Source organism: Anopheles darlingi, chromosome 3 (assembly GCF_943734745.1).
Source record: "Anopheles darlingi chromosome 3, idAnoDarlMG_H_01, whole genome shotgun sequence".
Lineage (NCBI taxonomy): Eukaryota > Metazoa > Arthropoda > Insecta > Diptera > Culicidae > Anopheles > Anopheles darlingi.
Window position 1 is genome coordinate 11,191,467 of NC_064875.1, and position 15,057 is coordinate 11,206,523.

Sequence of the window (15,057 nt, forward strand, 5' to 3'; positions counted from 1 at the left end):
TTATCCGAACCGGAATACCGCCGCCAGCGTGCAACTCTCTCCAGCTTTAGTCCGCCGAGTTCCACCAGTGCGCATCTCCTCATCGCCATATGCAATTATCCCATTATCCACATCCTCTCACTTCGATCGATCGGCATTAGATTCGACGCACAATTCGTTCCCGCCTCACCGTGTTCCGGGAGGTAAAGTGGAACGCGTCGTCGCTTCTGCTTCTGCTGCAAGCGGTGGCATCGATTCCAGTTTTCGCGAAACCGGCACCAACGTCTGGCTCTACCGGCGAGGCGAGACCTCTTCTGTTGCTCTCATTTTAAATGCAACCATACGGTAGCAGCACGGCAGTTGACTTGCCTTCCTGCCTCCTACCTTCACTGCCTTGGCGGGTACTAGATTTGCAGCAGCGTTGTAACACTTTCCCAACCCCGGAAGGGCGCGGGCGACATTATCGAACACACTTTCGCACAAATTGCACCCCTAGGCATGGGGAGTGGTGTTGTGCCGAGTCAGCAGCTGCGGTTTGCTGTTCCAGTTACAGAAAGCGGAGCAGCAGAATGGGTTCGCTTTACGAGAACCAACTGCAATCGCATCATCTATCAGCACTATAGGGTCCACAGTTAAGTTGTAGAACTTGCAGAACTCATAAACACAAGCAACTGGTACTTGTGAACGTGTAAAACTCCTTCCTGGAAACTCAACCTCTTCTGGATATAGCACAAAGAAGTCGTCTTCTTATACGAATCATCCTCCTCCTGCTCCTCCTGCTGCAACTCCTTTGATCGCGATACAACACGTCAGAGCAAGGCGCGGAGGGCATCATATCACGCCCGGAGACTCTCGTCTTAATGTCATAAAATAAAATCAAAATTTATTGTCCTTTGATCACGATCCATCATCACATAGCGCATGGCCCCAAAAACTCAACACCACCACCATCATCGTTCGTGTCAGGATATAGAAATGGCGAAAGACAACGATATGGAAGGCGCCGATGCCCACAAAGCTCACCAAACCAAAACCACCACCCAACCCCTCGCTAGATGCTGCCATTGATACCCTCTCACATCATGACATTTATCCCGTTATTCCGGGGACAGAGGGAGGACAAGTGAAACACAAGCGCCTAACGTACGGTACGTAGTAGCAGTAGTAGTAGGCAGTGGGTGTGAATAGTCGTAACAGTCGTTGACAAGAAATACCAATCCCTTCTAACACAACCCCGGGGCGAGATCCACAGTGTGTTCGTGTGTCTCTTTGTGTGTCTCTGTGTTTAGTGTAGGTCTCGCAAGGGAATCGGGTACCGTCCCTGGGCGCTTGTCATGGCAGCTTCATGGCGAACGGAAACGAAACCGGAATCAGTAGTAGGGGGGCTCTCAAATTTACGGGCACAAAACGCAATGATACGGCCCACTGGCAGCACTCTCTGGCTCTGCGGCCGTGGGCTAGGGCGCGTGAAAATCTCAAAACATTCCCTTTCGGTGGTCCTAGTAACGCGAGCTTGTGTGTGTGTGTGTGTATAACGACAAACCAACCAACCAACGAGAATCATAAAAATCATCCAACACACAAGTCACTGGTCGCCGCCTGGAGCCCCGGTTGGCTAGATGGCGCTGTCAACTGGCGCCTCCCCCTTCGGTAGAAAGCCTACCACCAGAAAGCCCGGGATAGAGGCCACTTGTGCTCGTAAAAAACCATTGGCTCCTGGAGCAAGGACCGCGAGAGGCGTCGGTGCTAACGGTGGTGATGGCGACGGTGTTGTTGTTGTTGCTGCTACTGGAGGTTAATATTTTATCACAACACAAACGTCAAACACCGTACGTACCAACCCCGAACTCCATGACGGTATCTGCTGATCCGATCGTCCTCCGGGAGCGTCCATCATGAACGGTGACGAGCCCCAGAGCTCGCCGGCCTCGAGGATTTTCGGTTGACACACACACACACACCTACACGCGTACCATATCTAAACATGGCGGTGCTATCACAACGCCGAGCCCGGTGGCACTCTTTCATCTTCCGGTTCGTTACTTTCATCATTGCGCGCCCAGAACTCGGCTATCGAGGATTTTTTGTCTCTCTCTCTCTCTCTCTCTCTCTCTCTCTCTCTCTCTCTCTCTCTCTCTCTCTCTCTCTCTCTCTCTCTCTCGCTCTGTGACGATGTGAAATCCCTGAACCCCGGAGGTCCGGAATCGGTTGAACGGATTCACAACAACAAGAAAGCAAAAAAAACGCCGGGTCCAATAAAAACCAACACCAACCACCACCGGGGGTTGTTGGTCGATCCTTCGTCGCTTAGCGGTGGCCTGTGTTCCCCTTCTTCGAAACACGCCTCGTGCCGTGGCTGTGAAGTAATTAAGAGTCGACGATCTGCTACCGATCCGTCGGTGTGGGCGTCGATGGTTTTCCCTCACCCCCCCGATGGAGAAAGGGGGATGAATCAATTCTCTCCTTCCTATCAGTATAGCTACCGTATACCGTGTATCGGTTCGCTCTGCGGAATACAAACACAGGTAAAGGTAAGGGCACAGGGAGGTTGATCGTTTATTCCGGTCCGGACCACGCGTAGCGATAGTACGTGACCTGGAACTCTTGCCGGTGTTTTCCAGCGGTAACTTTAATTAGATAGGCCGGCGCAAGAGCTTTCGATGATGATGGGATTCGATTTTGCGGGCAGAGAAGCAACAATAGGAACTCCGATAAGACATTTACTGGATTAAACCAATCAACGGCTTTAATGTAGGATAAAGCAGGGGGTGTAATATCGACAACTGGTACGTAGACAGGAATATAGTTTTTTTTTTTCATGTTCCCGAAATAATTCGGACGATTATCTCGCACGGCGGTGTTGATGTGCTAAAGCTGTAATCTGGTTTCTGTGCCGCAATGGGATTACACCATACTGCTAATCGTGCTAATCCCCCCTCCTTCGTGGCGCTCGTGTGTCAGCCCACACCGCGACTGAACTTTCTTTCCCAAGAAGAAAAGGTCCAATAGCCACGAAAAATCCAAACCCTACGAGCACCTCGGGATATTTTCGATTAATTATTAACCGAGAAACCCAATTAATCCGTGGACGTCGATATAACCCAGGGCCTGCGGGTATTATAGGCGCCTTATCGCGCTGTGGCGCCGAATTGCTGTAATCCTTCCTTCCTTCCTTCCTGCTGTCCCAAACTCTTCCTCCAGTAGAGGAGAAGTTGTTCCCCGGTTCGTAAATTTACTGGGAGGAAGTGTCAAAACAAGTTTTCCGCCGTTTCCTGGCGTTCGTTTGTCGCACTCTCTTTCGTCAGCCACCGCCACCACCAGCCAGAGTCCAGTCCAGTGAGCATCGGTTCCCACGCTCCATAAACGCATATGTCATAACTCATGTCGAACTCGTCGGCGACGGACGGACAGAAGGAAACACGTTCGTCGGTGATAGCGACGAGGAGTAGCTACGTCGTAACAGCGATAGAGCGAACTACGGGGGACGACGATAGCCAGGCACGACGACGCAGCACAGGTGGAAATCGGTTATCGTGGTGTGCTTTTTTTTGCTTGCTCCAGAGAAAACCAGACACGAGTAGCTGGTGGTAGCGTTTCTATATCCGGACAGACGGACTAGACATGTATCATCGGAAGTGGTGCGCCCGAAGGTGCGAAGATTGATGTTACACACTCGCCGGATATCTAGAGTCGGTCTCTCTCTCTCTCGCGCTCCGTGATGATACTTTTAAGAAGACACGTCCATTACTTGTCCATGCATCCATCCATCGATTATCATAACGTCGTCCTCCATCTTCAAAATATGGTCGCCCGAAGGGTCCGCGACAATCGAACGCCATTCATCTTCAAAAGTGGGCCAACAGAAGCACTCTCGGGCGGGGTTCCGAGATCAAAACACGGCGATAACAAATGATAACAGACGAAAGGCGCGAGAGGAGGCGCGAGCTTTCGATCTGTTTCATGGGACGTGCGATAGAATCACATTCCTGCAAATGATTCTTGTAAACCACGAGGTCTGTGTGAATGTGTAATGATACCCTCCTCGACGATCCACCGATAGCGTAAGAAGCACTCTCTAGTACACACATCTTTCATACGCCTAAAGGTATACGAAAGAAGACACCATCAATCACGGGTACTATACACACACTGCACTCTTCTAAGGACTGCACAGATGGTATCTCTTTCTATCTCTGTCGGTGTATACTAATATCATGTACCCAGCGAGCGAGAATAATCAGTTCTTCAAAAACACCACAGTAATGGGTGCAACCGAAGACACACACACACACACGGGCGCAGAATACATGTTGCAATTAATTACGCCCTCTAGGACCATCGGAGTAGCGACATAAAAGCGACCGCCGCCAAAGGATGCGACCGACCAACGGACCGACCGGGCACAGAGCGTGGTTGGAAGAAGCGGGTCGAGACATTCATCAATCTCGCGAGGTGTGCGCGAGGTTTTGGCTCGGTCGCCCTAGAACCGAGACCGAGCGAGTAATATTAATGAGCATCGAGCTGATGAGATGTGAGGTGTCCGGTAGCAGCAGCAGCAGCAGCAGCAGCAGCAAGGTGGGTTGGTAAAACGATCAGCAACTCCCAGTGACATTTGCGGCGACTACAAGTGCTACTACTAGAGTTTACACCATCGATCACAGAGTGCTAGCAGTCTAGGACTTGATTATTGGATAATCAAGTAGGGAAAGGTGGATAGGACCTCTACGAATATCATTCAAAGACATTCAAAGCGGAGGAGATTCGAATAAAAAAATATTTCAACTGATATCCTTCTCCCCTCTACTGATAGATACTGCGCTATAAATTGTAGCTCATTCTTTCATCACAACACACACACACACATTCATCATTACAAAATAGGCGAACAGAGAAGGGAGTGTCTCTGGCCCTTAAAGAACCGAGCCGCCGGAGGAAAAGTCCATCCTCCAACATCTCATCGATCCTGTCAACTCTAACCGAGACTAATTATGCTCCTCCAAGCCGTCCACAGTCCTTCCCCTTGCCGATGGTGACCAAAGAGCGATGACGATGGTTACACAGGTCACGGTGCATTTGATTAATGTGCATCTGTTGAGCGATCTTACATCGCAGTAGCAACAGCGCATCTTAAGACGCGACACGAGCAACACGAGAGCCACACATAACGGATGTCTACACCGATTAACGGGAACCCCCCGGAATGGAAGGGGAGGGAGGTGGAAGAAAGTGATCCCACATGCCATGGGGTCTGTCCCTCGATCATCGCCGTCACCGTCACCGCCGCATCATCATCATCATTATCATCACGGGGCAATTATTTCATCCGGTGCACCAACAATTCTGCATCTAGCGCGACGCGACGTCGATACGAGGAGTTGCGAGGATGCTGTGGCTGTCTGCATTCCAATGGTTGCAGCAAAAAAAGAGGGGCTGTATAGATGGGCCGGTAGAAATGAGAGCAATTAAAATGGGTCAAGGATCGTGACAAAGGCGCAGGGAAAAGGAGCGCGCACCACCTAACGGATATGATGATGGTCGGACAGGGGGGGTTTTAATCGCTTGGAATTATTAATTCCCTACCTGGAAGATACCACCGGACCCTGGTCTGGGGTAGTCTTACAATGTCTGACCTCCTTCGCTACACGCTCTTAAGGGTCCGCGCTTCTAGTGCTAGACTTTTCGCGGAGCAAAAAAAGGGATTCTTTTAAGCAACCGAACGCGAACTGCCCTTTGGAATGTGATGATAAATATTTCATGAAAACTCAGTAGGCAGAAGGTGGTTACAACCCAATTGAGGGATGAATTTGAGATGAGCAACTACACGAACCCTTTAGTCCCTCCTTCTTGCGCTCTCACAATTTATGAAGAATTTTTGTCAGTATTCAACCTTTCGGTAGCCGGGTATTAAAAACCGAATGTCACGGATAATAAATAGGTCGCATTCCCCCGGGGGCAGCATAATTATTTCAACCCTAAAAAAACAACCAACCGGACAAATTGATGGCCGCCGATGCGCGCCGAGCATATTAATCGATGTTAAAATGTCGAAATCAATCTAATTACTCAATATTAATACCACCTCATCAGCCGCACTTACCACTGTGATCGGATAGATCGGGTTGAGGATCGTGAACAGTAGGATGTGGTTGGGCCGCGTCGCAACATCGCGCTTCCGGCGCGGTTCGTCTGTGACGTTGATGTTGTTGTTGTTGTTCTGAAAATGGAAAACGGAAAACAGACACAGAAACATTAGAATAAAGTTGGCCCCACCAGGCACAATTAATGGCATCAAATCATCGAGACAAATGGTGCGGCGATTAGTCAAACACAACCACGAATAGAAGACCATCCCCCCTCCGTGGATAAGGGAGTGGAAGTGGTTTAGATTGGTTTTGCGGATCGAAGGTCGGGTAGCAGTTAGGTCGCTTTATTGATTTGTGAAATGAGTTAGCATTTTAACCTATTGCCGGCTTCATTGGAAGTATACGCTCCTATCCGACCTCTAGCTAGTTTCATTTGCAGCGAGAGACTCCCCATTAGACCCCAAAACTGGATGCCAAACCAGCTGCCCTACTCAACAACGATACGCCGCTTCGGCATTTTTGAACAGCCCCCGTCACGAGTCAAGTCCGGACGCAAAACGGATATCCAGTGGCCGGCGTCATGCCAGTTCACCATGTTCGTCATCATCATCATCAGCAGCAGCAGCAGCAGCAGCAGCATCGACAAACCTTTCACAGACGCACCGAACCACGTGAACTCTCGTCGTCGTCACCGTCATCACCAGCTACGAGCGTGAGTGAAACAGAAGGGGGGGGGACACGGACTCACCCTTCCTCCAATTCACCCTCTTTCCCCCAGAGAAAAATGTTCGATCGATCCCTCATGCTCCACGGAATGTCTAAAATTATGCCACACGAGACCAGAAGCAGGAAACGCCGAGGTGGAGAGAGTGAGGAGAAGAAGGCAAGGGGCGGAGGGGTGAGGTAGGTGAAGAAAACATCGAAAACACGCTGCTTCAACCAAACGGTCGTGCACACACACAGACACACACACACACCGCCAAGTCAAAAGTGAAGAGCTTGACTAATTTATGACGCAGAGATTCCGAACCATTTCCATTCAACAACCTTCCTCCTCCCTCCCTTTACAGCTACCGCGTACCTCGTTCATGTCGGAGAGTTAGAGGCATCAAGAGCAATGTATAGCAAATAACTAAAAATGAGTTCAACTCGATACTCGGTTTGATTTTCTCCACAACGTTTTCCACGATAACGCGCGGAATGGAATGGTTTCGAACTTGAAAGTCGACATAAAAAGTCGACATGAGAACGAAAAGTCGACATAAGAACTAAAACTATAGTTGCAGGTCTTCTGCAATATAATGCAAGCTATCGCGAAGTTTCTTTCGCAAACCAAAGCATCTTCCTAACATCTGTAAGTTTCCACTTCAAAGAAGGTGAAATTCCATCGAGTTACATGTCATCTCTCCCTTACACTCCAGAATTACTACAGATAAACACGCGCAGACACAGAAAAACACGTAATCGTACGCTAATCTAGCGAAGCGCGATTCCAGCGGATACATTTTTTATAACTTTCAATAGTCCGGGTCTGAAGGGGTCTGCCGATTGTTTGTCTGCATCCAGCCAGCCAGCCAACCAGTCAGCCACAACAACCTCCAGCGCGTCAGCCAAATAATTTTCGTCCGTAACGGAAGCGCAGGATAACTTTTGCTGGATTATTAAATCCCTGCCCCGCGTGGAATGGGTAATCGGGAACGGGAAGAAAAACAGAACAGCATCAACAACTCGCCGCCTTCCAACAACCACCAGTAGAAGAAGAATGAAACTAGTTAACTGCCACGCCCTGCCCTGACCTTAGCCTTCCCTTAGAGCAGAGGGAAGTGTACGCAAAAGAAGCTGCTTTAATTATGTTCTATTATTTATACAGACAAAAAACAACCGGAAGCTCCACTCCGCCAGGAGTCCGGGAACTCGAAGGATGAATTACCACTACATTGGCGCACCAACAAACAAACTCAGCGCCCAGCGAGAGGCGGGGGCTTCAAATTAGTAAATTATGCAATGCAATCGGTGTGCAAAACAAACAACAACCACAACAACAACAGCACAGCAACTTCTCCGAAATAACCCAAAGATAGGGATTCCAATTAAGAACCAACGATCCTGCCAGGAGTTCGCTGAAAGATTAAACACATTTCACAAACATCAAACGGACCAAAGAATGCAGATTTCCCAGGCACGGTGTTGGCTGCTTCTCTTGTTGTTTGTTCCATTTACCCTAAACAGAGAGCAACTGTGCGTAGAGTTAGATCAGGACGATTAAGCATTTTTCTCGACTCAATCGGATCGCATCGGGAACGCGAAGAACCGGAGTCATCTTCCGCTGATGACAATCGAATTGATTGAGCACCCCCCTCCTCTGCGTGCCCAGTAAACGCCTCATTTCATCCTTACGACCGCCCGTGTGTCCGATTGGCGACCATTTTCGAATGCAGAGTGAGCAAACAGAAAATAGACCTTTTATCGAATTCCGAAACCACATCGCACGCACCATGGTTTCCGCAATAATGGGAAAGGAAAGTCGTTCCTCGTCGTTCGGACATCCAAACCATTATCAATCCAAACGGTCAATCGGTGCTTTTGCGGCTGTCCGAATGCGACAAGTGATTGGGAATAGCACCAGAAAGAAGAAGAGATGGCCACAAAAAAAAAACGATGTGGAATGGCGGTAGCAGATGTGATGCTCCCCGTGCCCCGGGGGGGGGGGGGGGGGGGCGAAGATATCATTTAACGACTGGAAAACACGGGAAGGGTGTGGACCGTCGTCCCGCAGGCCCTTCGGAGGGGGACCTTCCCAAATTTTCCGTTTATCATCCAGCAGCAATCGCCCCAAACTGCGAGAGGGGGTGCAGGGAAACTCCCCCCCAAAATCCGACCATAAAACCCACCCACCCACCCACTCTCCTTCCCCCCAGGAAAGGAAAATAAAAACAAAAGCCGATCCGGAACACGAGATTTCGTCACTTTAGGAGGCGTCGTCAGCGGAATTCGGTTCCCTTCCATTAGCCCTGGCCCCTTTTTTGCGAGGGTGTAGGTAAAAGGGAGGGTGGGGGGAGTGGGCGTGACAATAAAACATGACAGTCTAACGGGCAGTAGGGACCCGAATGGCGATTACGGTGGGCGATTAATAGGAACCGCAACAACCGACACACAGACAGCGCCGCGGTCGGAGATATCGATTTCATACGCTTTCCACTGCAGACCGCAAGGACGAAGGAGGGGGTGGGGGGAGGAGATGCGCGCACAACCCCAACGATAACCTAGGAACAGCACCACCACCCTGCCGGACCACTAGGATGCGTCAGCACATTTTAGAGAGGGGAATTTTGCGGCAAGGAAATTTCGGTGTAACTGTGGCTACTCTGACCGCGGAATCCATGACCGCACCGAGAGCGCACCCTCGAAATATCGCTGCTGCTGTAACGCGAACGAGCGGCGGCAATGAATCACGATTAGTGTGACGAGATGGGTGGCCAGAGGAAGGAGCGCATCGAATGTCGAATCGGGGATTAGAAACAACAATCGGTACCGGCCACCGACCACCGGCACCGGTACGTCCATCAAAATTCGGTGCTAAATGTGGCGAGAAGGTTAAGTGAAAATAATGGACGCTTTTGGCGACCAATAAACTGCCGCGATGGTGCCGGGGTCGTTGTTCGAGAGCTTTGCATATCGACTAATGGCTCGTGATGGCGAAGAACAAACACGCCAACAAACTGCCAATTGTATCGCCATTTTTACGGCCTTTTTGCGATTGTATTTTTCGCTTTCGCTACAAAATGCTACATTCGAATGTGCCTCAAAAAGGCAATCCAAATGAAATCCTAATAGGTCGAGACACACACATACATACAGTGCACCAAAAAAGGATATCCATCCCTGCGAGAAATTGACGTTTTGGCAGATTTTTCATGGAAAACCTTAGTATAAAAATCAAATACACATATCATTCTCTTTCGTTTTGATTCTTCTATCAAAAAGACCCACTAGAAAAAAAGGTTATGTTAGAAACATACAACATAATATAATGAATGGTATAGTAGTGTACTGTTTCCACTTCAAAATAATCAAATATTATTTTTTCCCCATTTAAACGGTGCATTTATGTTGGTGCATGGAGTTACAATAAAGTAATGCAACACAATTTGGAAAAGGTAAAAAGCAAAACAATGGAGAATAGAAACTAAAAGGAATGATATGTTACTTTAACTTTTAAAACTAAGGTTTAACTTCCATGAAAAATAATGTGGATAAACTTTTTTTACACTATGTACATTCCTAAGTAAGTGAATGCTTTCATGGAAAAACAATTCCGACACCGTCGTGCACCATTGTTGTACCCGTTGTATGCTATAAAGAAACCGGAGCAATAACAGAACAACACAAGCCCACGAAAGACCTCATTTTCCGGTGAAACTTCATTTTAAAATCCCGGGAGCGTTTTGAATACATTAGCCTCGCCAAGTAATGTGCCACGATTTTGCACTGATTGTATTTCTGCCGCACCCACAGGGAGAGAGAGATGAGAGCATGTCAAGACTACTGACACTCACTAGAGTAAACGCAAATGTCTCGCACCCCTCCTCCCGACAAACAAAACTATAAAGTACTCCCGCCGTTTGCATTTGCAAAGTGACAAGCGGACAACACGCGACGGTTCGAATACTACACCGCCACCACTACGCGCTTTTGAATAATTCAAAACCATCACGGAGTGGAGAAAAACTATTGCCAGGACCATCACCACCACCACCACCACTGCCAGAAGCTTCCCAAAAGCTGCTGCAAAAAAGTATTGTCTGGAAAAAGGACGAAGGACGCGAACGCGAAACACAATACCGCAAAAGCAAAGCCGGCGGCACTCCTCTACAGCTCAGTTCATCCTCTCCTCTCCTCTCACTCTGCTCTGCTTTGTGTCAAAGGAGTTGCGCATCTTTTAATTAGGTGTGAATGTGTAATTTTATGCGCCAGAAACCCCTTTGCGGAGGAGGCGAAGGAGGGATTGAAAACTTTTCGTGTTCGCGTTCCTTCGGTGGTGCGCAATTTTCGGGCCAGAAAACCGACGGCCAGCGAGCAGCTTCTCGCCGTGCTCGGAGCAGTCGATCCTGTTTACGCGGGCGCGGGCGCGGGATGGGAAGTGAAAAGTGTGAAATAATGAATTCTTGCAAAATTAATTCAACCATCGCCGTCGGTTTGATGAAGTTTGCCGGGCGCAAATACGGCGCACCTTAGGGCGCGCGCTACAGCCAAAGGACGCCTCCAGGAACGCCGTCGGTCGTGTAAATAGCGTGTCGGCGGCCATTGAAGCAGCAGAGCAGCAGCGAGCGGACATTTGGGTGCGTCATTTGAAGAAAGGACGAATTGAAAGCACTTTTGTAACGAACTGGTACACTTCCTCTAGGATACTCTGAAGTCTTCTGAACGCAGAACAATTGAAGAGACGCTTATTTGCTAGTGAGTTTTGCACGGAGCCGAGGCTAAACCGAGGCACTAGCCGTCTGCTGTCTAGCGACCGAAGCAGTAAACCACTTGGGAAAGGTCCTCTATTGCCCCCGTAATGGACGGGGGTCTTCACAGGTCCTACAAAACATGCTGCCTAATTTGTCCCTTCCCCTTTTAATCCTAATCGTCTCTAATGCGCGTTCCGTTCCCCCCCTCTTCCGGCCGTCGCAAGGGACATTTAACAAATAAATTACCCAAAGACCCAGAGACCCAGAGACACACCGTTCGTGCCGTCCGTCCGCCGGGCGACAATTCACGACACAAACCGGCCCTCTGGCTGGGCGCTTACAAGTTCCCCGTCCGGACTTGTTGCTTCCATGTTCCTTAGACGGGTTCATTTTCCTCTTTTCGGTGGAATCTCAAAAAAATATGAAACTCAAACACAGACCACAAAGGCAGAGAGACATAGCTCACAGATCTCGATCTCGGCAGAGAGCAGTGGTCCGAGGAGCACTCCTGGACCGAAAAGTTCCAACACTTCTTCTTCTTCCAAGCACCCAGAGCCTGTAGCACCCAAATTGGAATGGATTTTAATTAATTTCTCACTTCCAGCGTCCACCACACCTTTTCCCCCTCTTCTCTCTCTCCATTTCGTTTGATTGGCATATTTTTCATTACGTCAGCAAAGAAGCGCTGCCCACGCACAGCTTAACCCTTACTTCAGAACAAACGAGCGAGCTATTCCGAGGTGCCCCCGGTGACTCGGTCTTGCGTCAAGTGAACTCTCGTCTTTCAGGGATTTTCATGCGGAATGCGATGGGTACCATTCGCACTTTGAAGGTGAAAGAAGCGGCCCGAAAGGCCGGACCAGCGTCACCGTCGTGTTCCACTTAATCCACGGAGAACCCTCCCGTCGAAGTAGAGACCGGGGCACTTCACAAGGCCCTTTGCCTTCAATAAATTACTCTGAGCGCTTGCTGTTGTTGTTGTTGTTGGGAGTCGAGGAGAAAAGCTACCATTCATTTGGGCCTGTCGTTCCAAGATAAATGTCTTGTCCACGGGGTGGGCTTGTATGCTAACATGGGGAGGAGGGAGAGGTCACTCCACCACCAATCTAGTCCGCTCGAAAATCCGGAATCCTTTTGCTTTGCCTATAGACAAGCCAGAAGAACAATTACAGGAACTCGTGAACAATTTTGAGTCCAAGACAGGAACGACCTGTGCTATGCTTTCAGGAAGTGAACCTGTGTGTGGCTGTGTGTGTGGCTGTGTGTGTGTGTATTTCATCCTCTGTGTCCTAGATCCCACGAACGAAGCACAATTTATGTTTTATCCCTCCTTTGCAGGAAAGAAATCTTTATCCATTGTGCTCTGTGCTACTACTGGGCGTACTGGCGAAGAAAGTGGGCTTGGATTAAACATAAATGTCAAGCAAAAGGATCAGAGCAAAAGAAGCAGAGGGAAGAAAAGAACCCAGGAACTGTCAACCCGTCACACCCAGTCTGCAGCAGCAGCAGCAACAATACTGGAGCGCAGCCATTTCGTTCCAAGTCGGCCGCATAACCCGGGATATATAGGGGGCTTGGCTTGTGCTCCCGGAGTCCTTGACATTTGAAACATCTTTGCAGCGAATGCAGCACAATGCGACGAGCGAACCTTCTCACCCGCGTTACATTGTAAAAGCGAACGAACGAACGAACGAACGAGAATGCTTTCTTCGTAAAAATAGGAATGCCGCTCCGCGATATTATCCCGAAATGACAGCCGCTGCTCACGGCTGTCACTTTGACAGTACCCCGGCGGCGGCGACTGGCTGGCGAGGGGGTTTTTGCATTATTTAACCGGACCGCGGTCCGGCGGAAAAGGAGTAACTGTCGGCCACCCTTGCTGGTTCGGCGAAAAAGTGGGCCAGATGTTATTCAACCATTTTCGAACCAGAATAGACCTTCGGCTTTCGGTAGTTCCGCTGTTACACTGTCCTGGACTTGTCCTGCGACCTGCCGACAACGACGACGACGACGTAGGTGATAAGATTTGTGCGGCCATCGCTTAAGCTGTAGCACATTTATCAGGCACATCTTAGGACCTCCACAGAATGGTTGCTTAGTGTAGTGGTGCCGAAAATTAGCTCTTTGCACCCCCACCGGGGAGAATTAAGCCACGATGGCGGCAGGTCTGACAGTTTGCGGTGAAACATACTAACTTCTACTTCCAAAACTTGCGGACTGTGGACGCTCCAGGAACCAGCAACACACCAGGAGCAGCTTCTGGAATGATTAATCGCTCCATTTGGTAACTTTCGGAAAAGCACCCTCCGAGAGGCAAAGCCAGTGCCAGTACCAGAGCCGGCGCGTTCTAAGCACCGTTTAGGACGCGGAACTGTTCCGCGCGCACGTGACGCGTGCGCTCCCGGCGCGATTCGTATTGTCACGGTCTGGCCAGGGGAAAACTTGGTCGACCCCGACCAACCGACCGGCCGGTCTTTTAAAAGGTTTTGCCCCTCCGGTGCCGGGGGTCTAATCCGTGGGCAGATTAAGGTTGGCTTCCGGTGCAGTGCCAGTGCCTTGCAGGATTCCAGCAGGAAAAGGGGTCGAGCCGGCTGTGGCCGTGCGCCATGACGCGTTTAGGGATTTGCGTCAAAATGCGTCACCGACCGAAACACAGAGAGAGAATGTGGGAATTAGACTTCGCGTTGTAGGAGGAGAAAGAAGGTTGTTCCTCACACTTCCTTGGGAAAGAAAGAAGCTGTCACCAACAGAGAGAAATTCATTCACAGAAGAGACAGACAAAAAAAGAAAGAATGCGCCAGTCCCTGGAGGAATTGTCAGAAATAGTCGCCATTTTCATCACACCTTCGCTGGAAATCGCGCTGTTCATCGTTCGTTATCGAACAACGGGGAAAACGAGGTACGAGGAAACGTCGCTTTTGCATTTTCTCCCAAAAAGAACATAACATGGAACACACATCTTGTCGTCGTAGGCGTACGTTGGCACGGGAAAAGCTTTTCTTCCACCATAAAACACTACGAGGAAGGGAAAGGAAAAAGCTACACGAAACTCCTGCCAGTTACTTACAAAGAAGATAGAAAGAGAGAAAAAAGAGAAAGCCAAGAACGAAAGAACGAAAGAGTGAAATCTTTTCGACATACACCATTCCATCCTTGAAAGGGATGAGGATTAGGGATGAGGATTTCCACTTGGAAAACCCCTTTTTTTAATGCTTCTTTCTCTTCGTTTAAATCCCCTGTGGGGGACTAACCCGGGCCCCTAAACACACACACACACACACCCTCCTGGCGGACAGGATAAGAGCAAGGAGCGAGAGGGAGCTTGCTTTCCTTTCATATCACGCTATCATATTAACATTGGCGTGTTTCGCCGATATGTTATGCTCGCCCCCCCGGGAGTCTCTGGAGGGCAGGGAAGAGGACGACGACGATGGACTGGAGATTATTGCTCGCTTCCGGCCAGTGAATTTCAATAATTTATACCAACACACACACACACACACCACTCTCCTCCCTGGCGGCAACAAACGATCCTGCGAAAG

At 49.4% G+C, this 15,057-nt stretch overlaps 1 protein-coding gene across 7 annotated transcripts in view; it reads right to left on the minus strand.

The window, feature by feature from the left end:
- Positions 1 to 15,057, minus strand: part of LOC125956101 (heterogeneous nuclear ribonucleoprotein L) — a 151,519-nt gene that overhangs the window by 75,554 nt on the left and 60,908 nt on the right. For all 7 annotated transcript variants that reach the window (XM_049687647.1, XM_049687649.1, XM_049687646.1 and 4 more), the window contains exon 3: positions 6,077 to 6,193. In XM_049687647.1, the coding sequence (XP_049543604.1) occupies positions 6,077 to 6,193 (117 nt within the window). The remainder of the gene's footprint in view (positions 1 to 6,076; positions 6,194 to 15,057) is intronic.